This window comes from Rhinolophus sinicus, linkage group LG01 (assembly GCF_036562045.2).
Source record: "Rhinolophus sinicus isolate RSC01 linkage group LG01, ASM3656204v1, whole genome shotgun sequence".
Classification (NCBI taxonomy): domain Eukaryota; kingdom Metazoa; phylum Chordata; class Mammalia; order Chiroptera; family Rhinolophidae; genus Rhinolophus; species Rhinolophus sinicus.
This window is the reverse complement of record NC_133751.1, coordinates 209,069,884-209,079,654: the sequence shown is the minus strand read 5'-3', so window position 1 is coordinate 209,079,654 and position 9,771 is coordinate 209,069,884. Positions and strand designations below refer to the sequence as shown.

Here is a 9,771-nt window from a genome sequence, read left to right as displayed (position 1 = left end):
TCGGAGGCGCCGTAGAAGGAGTCCGGTGCGTCCTTAGCAACCGTTAGCGCGGGCTTCTCCACCCCGGCTCGTTGAGTCCTGCCCACAGGCGCCAGTGGTTGGCCTATGGGGCCTGTCAATCGGCGTGAGTTGCTCCGCGATTGGCCGGCGGGGCTGGAGGCGAAGATCGGCTTCCTCGCGGCTGGGTGAAGCAACCGGCCGGGTGACTCGTCCACAGGTGAGATGCCTGCGCTCCAGAGAGCCGACCCGGGCCCCGCGGGGTCCTGCCGCCCGACCCCGGCGCGGCCCTCGGACGAACCAATCCGAGCCCGGTGCCCCCGCCGCTACCCGCTCCTCCGTGCGACTCCCGCCCGGGTAGCGGCCCGGCGCCCAACGGCAGTTTGTCCCGCTTCGCGCCCTGGGGCCCTGGGCGGAGCCTGTCTGGTCCTCAGTGTCTCTGTCCCGGCCCAACCCCACCCGGCGCTCAGTCCTCAGCTGGAGTTGACTGTGTGCGCTTTGTATTCACTATTGTTGCCTCTCCTGGAAGGTGAACTCCAGAATGGAGACTGCCCTCTATGCTGGGAACGGTGCCTGTCATGCAGGAACTTTTCAGTAAATATCTGAATGCTTGCTCTGTGGGGTGCAGTCCGGCTTCTCGACATCTCCGCTTGGGTGCCCCGTACATACCTGGGCTTTGCCCTTCACCTTCACCTTTTCTTTTCCAGAGAATGGCAGTGGCCTGAGCAGAAAACTTGGGATGTGGGCTTGATGCTCTTCATCCCCTTACCTCCCACATCTCATCACCCAGTAAACCGATGGCAGCGATAGGTCGAGTTTTGACTTCGGGCTTCCTCTGGCCATCTTTCTGACTTTGCTTATTTTAAGACCTGGTAATTTCTTGCTTGGATTACTGTAACTTTTCTCCCCCCACATCCCTCCAGCATTGCCCCTGGAGTGACCTTTGTAAACTGGGCATCTGGTCATGTTCCCAAGCATGGAGCTCTTTAAAGTCAATGTTAGGGATACAACCCGGACTCCTGGAGGAGGCACAGGAGGCCCTGGGAGTTATGCTGGGCTGCTCCAGGCCCATCTCCACCTACTTTCCTGTGTGTTGACTCCTTCCCAAGGGTGCTGTGGGCACCTTTGCCCTGTGGTGGTTCTGCCTGGAATGCTTCACAGTGCCAGGCTCGGCTCTGCCGGTGTTCCCTGGAGGAATCCTTTGCTGACACCCTCCATTACAACAAATATAAAACAATATCTGTCATCCTGGATATTGTTTGGATGCCTTGATGCCAGAAACAGAGATGCAGTCTCAGAACGGCTCTAACGGTGAACGAAGCTGTTGGCCCCCAAACCTGAAGTCCCGAGGAAGGCTGGTTTTAGGGTGGGTTTATCCAGTGCCCCAAATGGCATTCTTGCCATTTTCTGCTCTTCTGCCTGCCATGTTGGCTTCACCCTGAGGCTGGTTCTACTCGTGGTTGTACAGCAGTGGTGGGAAAGTTGGAGCTACTTGCTACCTAGCTTGTGGTCTGGTGGCAGGAAGGTGGTTGGTTGCATCCAGAAGTTCACCCATGAGAGGAAGGAGTACTTTCCAGAAGCTCCCTGCAAACCTCTTGGAAATGACCTAAGGTCATGGGAAGCCAGGCTCTGTGCTGTCAGCGGCCAGCCTCTGGCCATGGTGTGGGAGGCCCTCGTTCCTGTGGTGTGGAGTTGCTGTGCAACGCTGAATTGGCAGGAGGGGCCCCCCCTGCCCCCCGCCACGGCACAGAGAGAAAAGGACCTGTCCTTCCTGTATTCACTTTTTAAAAATTAATTAATTTTTAAATTTTTTATTGAGGAATATTGGGGAACAGTGTGTTTCTCCAGGGCCCATCAGCTCCAAGTCGTTGTCCTTCAGTCTAGTTGTGGAGGGCGCAGCTCAGCTCCAAGTCCAGTCGCCATTTTCAGTCTTAGTTGCAGGAATTGATCCCGCAACCTTGCTGTTGAGAGCTCGCGCTCTAACCAACTGACTCATGCAGCCTCCCCCTATATCCACTTCTTGATTGATCAATTGTTGGCACTATTTACTTGTTTTCATGAAAGATAACATTTCTTGTCCTTATACTCCCTTCCCATTACCTTCCTTTCTTTCCCATTTGTTATCTTACAAAGTAAACTTTTGTAACACTTACAATATAGTCCAAAACTAGTCAAGTCTTCTGTGCTTTGTCTATAGGTTGGTTGTATAAAACATCTTAATTTTTTAGTGTATACGAGCTGATTCATACAGAAGGAGAAATGCAATATTAGTCATGAGTCATGACAGTGAAGTGAACTCATTTAAACTCATCACCCAAATTCAGAACCAGGGGACCCTGTGCCATTCCAGGTTGCTGCTGGACCCAGAGAAGAAACCTCCTGCCTGAAGTTTATAACTTGCGTGTGTAACCCTAAAGGATTTGTTTAGATTGGGGGAGGTTATAAAAAGGGAGCCCTACTGTTGATAGTTTGTTGTAACTTGGTTTTTTTCACTTTTTATAGGGCCAAGATTTATCCTTGTGGTGTGCATAGAATTTTTTTTCACTCTATAATTCATAACAGAATTGACAATCTATTTTCTTGCTGATGAATGTTTAGGTTTATTTTTTTTTAATTTTTTTCTGTTCACATTGTGAACCATGCTGTCCTGAACATTCTTGTGTTTGACTTGCTACCCATGTGTAAGAATTTCTATAGAATATAAATCTAAGAGTGGAATTTCTGTCAGTAGGCAAATGTTTGACTTAAGTTGTTTTCTAAAGAGATTCATTTGTTAGAATTCCCATTGAGCCACATCTTTATTGATATTTGGAATCATTAGAATTTTTGCTGATTTAGGAGGTATAGAATTGTCACGATTATGGTAACAGTGAAGCCTGTTGTCATAGGCTTATTGGCCACGAGGGTTTCCTTTTCTGAGAAATTCTTGTTCCTATCTCTTGTCCATTTTTCTGTTGGGCTGTGTGTCTTAAAATTTTTTAAATTTTAAATTATTGACCTTTTAATCTCCTGGATATTAATTCTCTGTTGGTTATATACGTGGTGAATATCTTCTCCCACATTGTGGCTTCTCTCATTTTCTTTATGACACGTTTTGTGAGCATTCTCAACATCTGGTGTGTGGCCGGGGTCCCGGATCGGTGGGTTTCTTCTTTTGTTATCGAAGATTGTCCACTCTTAGCTCTTCAAATGTTTCTTCCTCTCCATTCTCTGTCCAGTTACGTATTAGATTACCTCAGTCTTCGTCTCTTAGCTTCTCTCTCATATTTTTGTGTTCTTGTTTCTGTGTTGCATTCTGGGCTCTTTATTCAAAAATATCTTCCAATTCACTAATTTTTTTTCTCCAGCTGTAACTACCTGCCTCTTTTACCCATCCATTGACATTAAAAGTTAACTTTATTGAGATGTAATTTATAGACAATAAAATGCTCCCATGTTCCGTACTTAGTTCAGCGAGATGTATATGTAGTCACAACACAGTTCTGTCAGAATATTTCCGCCACCCTAAGAATTTGCTCTATGCTCTTTTTCAGTCCATCCTCCACCATCCCCTCCACTGGCCTTTCCCTGCTCTGCTTTCTGTCCCTGTAGATCAGGTTTGTATTTTCTGGCGTTTCACGTCAACGCGACCCTACAGGAGGTGTCTTTGTGTCTGGTGCCACTGTGCATCAAGTGTGCCAGTTCTGAGATTTGTGCATAACGCTGTTTGTGTCACTGCATTCCCTTTCACTGCTGCGTATGAGGCCTTTGTGTGGATACTCTTCAGTCTGCATATCTGGTTTCCTGATGACGGGCGTTTGGATTGTTTCCAGGCTGCGCTCTCAGCAGTCATGCTGTACTTGGCATCTGTATAGGAGTCTGTGGACTCGCGCTTTCCTTTCTCTTAGGTAGATGGCTGGGAGTGCAATCACTGTGTCCTAGGGCAAGTGGCACGCTTGTGCCATGTGTGTCCCCACCACTAATCTGTGAGGGCCCCAGCTCTCCACCCCTCACCAACCCGCTTCCTTTGCATTTCCCTGGTGACAGTGTTGACGAACATTTTCTCTTGTGCTTCTTCGTGATTTGTGTGCCTTCTTTGTCTGTTTAAAACCTTTGTCCTCCACCCCCCTTTTAAAAGAGTGGGTTGGTAATTTTCTTATGAATCCTTAGGATTTTCTATGTCTTCTGTGACTCGAGACAGCTGTATGCCCTCTTTTCCGGTGTGTGTGCATCTGTCATTTCCCTCCTTTCTGATGTGTGCGTGCCTGTCGTTTCCCTCCTTTCCAGTGTGTGCGCCTGTCGTTTCTTTTTCTCGCCTGTGTGCCCTGGCTAGAACGTCCAGGACAGTGCTGGATAGAAGAGGCTTGAGTGGCTTCCGTCCCCTGACCCCAGGAGTGCGTGTTCAGTCACCCCCCACCAGGTGTGTTGCTAGCTGCAGGTTTGTCACATGTGCGCCTTCAGCAGGTTGAGGAAGCTTCCTCAATTCCTAATTGTTGAGTGTTTTTTCTCATGAAGGGGCGTGGGCTCTGGTCAAATGTTTTTCTGCATCAATTGATGGGATAATGTGAGTTTGCTTCTTTAGCCTCTTGACATGGTGGGTCACACTGGTTGACTTTCAAATATTAAGCCAGCCTTCCATCCCTGTGGCAGCCCCACTTGGTTGTGGGGTATTACTCTGTACATATTGCGTGATGGATTTGCCTATATTTTGTTGAGGATTTTTATATCCATGTTCATGAGAGTTATTGGCCAGTCATTTTCTTTTCCAGCAATGTCTTTGTCTGGTTTTGGTATCAGGATAATAATGTGGCCTCAAAAACTGGGTTGGATGTGTTCTCTCCTTTTTTAATTTATGGGAGAGCTTGTGCAGTATTGATAATATTTCCTTCTTGAATATTTGATAGAATTCACCCGTGGGGCCATCTGGGCCTAGAGTTTTCTTTGTCGGAAAGTTTTAATTCCAAATATTTTTTTAAATCCTCAATTTTTAAAAATTTCACTTCTAGAAGCTTGTTTCTTGCAATCTAGCCGGTCGTTTCTGAGAAATTCTTGTTTGCTCTCTGTTGTGACTTCATCTTGTCTGTTTTCAACCACACATGCAGGTGTTTCTAGTAGCTAATGTTCTTGTATCTACATCTCTGGTTTGAGGTTTCGGCCTACAATCACTCATGGAAGCTCGTCTGCGGGGCTGTTTAATGGGAAGAGAGCACCCTTGCTTGGCCCTGATCTTTGGGAAACGGCCGGCCTGTGTTTAGGATGTGTGGCTTCGGAGAGGCTTGCTTTTGCCAGCCTCCAGGGTCTGCTATTGAAGCAGGGCCACCCTAGCCGTCTTTGAGGGTCCCTGGCTTCTTTTAGGAGCCGTAGGGTAGCTCTCTGGTCTCCTCTGGGTGACTCACTCTGATAGGTCTGGTGTTGGGGTCCCTGCTTTCAGGCAGCTCAGAGATGCCATAGAAACGGTATGTTGGTGAGATGCAGTTGTTCCGAGAGGCAGGGCCGCTCAGTTATCCGGTCCACTATCTTGTTAGTCTTAGTTTTTAAAAAACTTTTATCTTTTGTTCTTTAACCTGGAACAAATTTTTGTACATGGTAGTCATAGGGATGCCATTTGACCCCATACTATTGTCGCCATATGCAGAATTGTGTATGGTTCACAAACTGTTGACTGAAAGGCACTGCCCTCCTGTCCTGATGGACCTTGATGACGACCTTGAAGCCAGGATAGAACTGGTGGATTGGGTCTCCTTGGAATTGCGGGCTGGACCATGGTGGCATGGGAAGGCCCAGCCCCCTTTCCTTCGCAGCCCAGGTCCGTCCTGTGTTGGGAGGGGCCCTGTGTGCCCATATGTGGGTGCCCCCACCTACTTGTTGAAGCTTGCTCTTCTTGCAGAGGTCACTCCGTGGCCTGTCCTCTGGTCTTTGTGTGCTGATGTGGGAGGACAGTGAGGAGCAGAGGCCTCCCGGGTGGTCTTGGGAGTGTGGGCCAGGCCCTTGGGCCGGGGACTTGGGGGTTCTGGAGGAGGGGTTGCAGTCTCCGGGTGGGCACTCTACCCCAGCCCCTGGCCCAGGCCTCCAGGCAGTGGTTCTGTGCTGTAGTTATGCGAGATGTCACCACTGGCGGAAACTTGGTGAAGGTGATGTGGGATTTTTCTGTATTTTTGCCTTCTATCTGCATGCAAATCTACAAGTATCTAAAAATAAAAAGTTAAAAACACAAATCGCTGGTGTGAGCCCATCTCCTGACTCCTGGCCTCTGTCTCATGTTGCCATCGTTTGGTAAGCTTCATGGGTGGTTCTGGGTGCAGCTGGCCTGACCCACTGGATTCGTGGCATCGGTAACGTTCCTCTTGACCTGACAACAGTTTCAGTCCATGTGGCCAGCAGCTCCGGTCTTCCTCACTTCCCCTTGCCCACTCTGGTCTGTTTTCCCCTCTTTTCCATCTCTTCCTACGCACGTGTCTGAAAGGGGTCCTGTAGCCTGGCGGTGGTCTGACCGACTTCCCTCCCGGGTGGGCTTTGACCCTGATGGCATTGGGTGTATGTGTTGGGGGTTGGGCCTAACATCACCTGGGGGAGAGCTGGTTGGTTAACGAGCCTTTACGTGTTCCCATTGCAGATGTTGAACAGGGTCCCCTTGTTTTCTAGTTGACAACTCTCCCACGGCCTACCGTCTCCCGATGGACGACAAAGGCTCGCCGGCCTTTGAAGGGGACCGGAGCTGCCTGTGCCGAGGCCTGTCCTCGGCCCGCAGACACCTCAACAAAAGGAATGGGCTTTCGAAACTCTGCCAGAGCAAGATGACACTGTCCGGTGATGACCTCCTTCTAGGCTTTGTGGGCGTCAGCGGTGACAGGGAAACGTGCCGTCGCTCATGTCTGCCCTTGGTTTAGGTGCTGGGTGTGTGCAGGCGGACGAGGCCGCAGGGCGCTCTTCTGCTCTGTCTGCTCTGCGCAATTCTCAGGCAGGAAACTGTCCTTTTCAGGCAGCGTTGGAATTCACATCCATATTTCAGGGTCGAATTAGAGTAAAATGTCACTTGTTACTCCAGAGAGTGGGACGCTCTCCTGAGTCGGCTGCATTACGAGGGACACACAGCTGGTATTTGTTAACTGCACTGCAGGCTCGTGTGTCCCCCCAGACACGAACAGACGAGAGGAGGTGGAGGGCAGCCGACTTACAACGTGGGCGGTGCTGCCCCAGGGAGGCCAGGAATGGGGGGTACCCGCTGCCCACTGTCCACTGACTGTTCTAAGTCAGCCGGTGCCCCCAGAGTCCAGACACCCCTGGGCCCAGACACAGTGAGGAAGAAAGTATTGTCCTGCCTTTGAGGGGCTCGTTGTCAGAGGTGCTTGAGGAGACAGCAGGGTACACACTTGAAGTTGGGTGGGCCTGGAATAGGAAGCCTGTCCACCCAGTAGAGGGGTGCCTGGAGCCAGGGGACGGGGCTGCAGGGGAGACAGGGGTTCTGGTCTCCAGGACAGGAGCAGTTTGACAGCAGAGGGCCTGGCGCCGAGCTTGCCTGCAGGGGGTGTGAGGGGCTGGTGTGAGGGCCAGAGACGCTGCAGGGTCGTGAGGCAGGCAGGCAGCCCCTCAGGAGCGTGGGCTTCAGCCAGGCACCAAGCTGGCCCAGGGACGGGTCATTGTCGGCAGCGGAGGCCGAGCTGGGGTCGCAGTGCCCGTTTCTTGGGACCGGCTGCCTGCGGAGAGGAGCACTGGGCCAGCAGCCATGTCATTTCTGGTCCGGGTGAGGCCCCGAACTAAGGAAATCAGGGACTCCTCACCGAAGGACCCACAGGGGACAGGAGGGTGACTCAGGTTTGTTTGGTTTCTGAGCTGCTAGAAGGATGGAGCTGACATTACTGAGCTGGGGAAGAGGGGATCAGGCAGCTGGGCCTGGGGAGGGGTGAGGAGCTGGCAGCACACTGCCAGGTAGGGTGTATTAAAGCCCCCCGCACCATAGGTGTGTGCAGCAGAGGGAGGCTGAGCCGGTCCCCAGTGGCGAGAGGTTGGAAGGTGGAGGGACAGGGTGCCCTGCTGGGCGCAGCCAGGTGGTGAGGAGGTGGGAGCGGCCCAGGGCACCTGCAGGGGTGTCGGAGAGGCCTGGAATCTGTGGGGCTGGAGAGTGGCCGGGAGCAGGTCTTCTGGAGGTGAGGGGTGGCCATGGCGGCATGAAGGGGGGAGTGGAGGAGGCAGGCAGCACAGGAACAGGTGACAGGACAGTAGCTGGGCTCTGGGTCTTTGAATGGTGGGCACAGGAGAGCGCCCCGTGGCTGGGTGGGCAGTAGGGGACCTCACAGTGTCATTTACACAGCAGTTTGAGCTCTGAGGGGACATGGCTGTTCGTGGCTGTGGAGCCGCTGGTGGAGGTGGAAGTGGGCCCGGGGACTTGTGGGGCACACAGTTAGAGCAGGAAGCACCTGTGCAGGTGCATTGAACCATTGGGTCCTTTTGCAGGAGTTGGGCGAGGGCCGTGTGCTTCGTGTATTTGAGAAGCCAGCTCCTGGCGGCACCGCCAGGTCTGCAGCTTGCTTTCCTTTTCTTCCCAGAAGACAGATGGAGCTCCTACTGCCTGTCGTCATTGGCTGCCCAGAATATTTGCACAGGCACACTGCACTGTCTGGCTGCGGCCGAGCAGCTGGACCTGGCCGCGTCCCTGGGCAGCACGTCCTGCTGCTCCCTGCTGCGTGGCCTGTCCCCAGGCTGCAACACACCCCTGCTGCCCGCCCCCGCGGGCAACCCGAACAAGGCCATCTTCACTGTGGACGCCAAGACCTCAGAGGTAATGCTTCACTTTGTGCCACAGCCGTGGCTTTGGGGTCTGTGCCTTCAAACTGTGACCTTGAACCAAGGAATCTGCATTTGAAGTGAAAACCATCTGTTTTTGCCTGTGTAGTAACAAAAGAGATAGGAATTTGGAGACCTAAATGTCAAAGCAGACAATCCTGTTGTGGAGATAGAGATTCAACGGGGGGGATGAAGCCTGTTATTTACTCATGCTTGCTACAGTGTTGTTACAACTCAAACAAGAATGGATTTTGATATTTGAATGAAATGCGCTAGCATAATGCACGTTTATAAACACAGAACTGAACTGTTAGATGGGCAGGAAGTGTGGTGTAAAGCCCGTGTCTGCCTCACGGTCTTCATGACATGCTGCACCCACCATGGCAGGTGAAGGGTGTGCGGTCTGACGCACTCACTGGTGGGTGTTCTGATTTCCACGGGTGGCACTGTTGGGAGCCTCCCCACTGCGGAGAGTTGGGGAGAGGTGGGGCCTCTGGGCCTTGCCCACCGGTGCCTGTGCCACCTTTTCGTCATTTCTGGGAGGCAGAGATGGTGCTGGTGACGCAGGTGCCTTCCCTCTGTGACCCTCAGATCCTGGTTGCCAACGACAACGCATGCCAGCTCCTGGGGTACAGTAGCCGCGACCTGATCGGCCAGAAGCTCACGCGGTTCTTCCTGAAGCCAGACTCCGATGTGGTAGAAGCCCTGAGTGAGGAGCACGTGGAAGCCAATGGCCACGCCGCCGTCGTGTTCGGCACGGTGGTGAGTGTGGGCCTGACCACGGGGCCAGTCAGTGTGGGCGCCGTCCCCCCTCCCCGTCGTCTTGGGGAGCGGCTGTGGCATCCCGGGAGCAGAAGCAGTGTTGCCGCCGGCCTGGCACTACTGAGAGGAGAAGCTCGACTAGTGTTTGCAGACCTGCAGGGCGCCCCACAGATTCCTGAGAGAGAAGCATGATTCTACTGCTTCACGTTGGGTCGGCGGGCTGGCGAGGCTGGAAGGCCTTCCCAGAGCTTT

General features: G+C 52.3%; 1 protein-coding gene across 8 annotated transcripts in view; it reads left to right on the top strand.

Annotated features, from left to right (window-relative positions):
- The window catches only part of PASK (PAS domain containing serine/threonine kinase), a 31,170-nt gene that overhangs the window by 620 nt on the left and 20,779 nt on the right, over positions 1-9,771 (top strand). For 2 of the 8 annotated variants that reach the window (XM_019711692.2, XM_074316436.1), the window contains exons 1-4: positions 59-217; positions 6,619-6,783; positions 8,520-8,752; positions 9,349-9,519. In XM_019711692.2, the coding sequence (XP_019567251.2) occupies positions 6,651-6,783; positions 8,520-8,752; positions 9,349-9,519 (537 nt within the window). In that variant the 5' untranslated portion in view covers positions 59-217; positions 6,619-6,650. The other 6 variants (XM_074316451.1, XM_074316426.1, XM_074316440.1 and 3 more) reach the window with 5 other exon arrangements.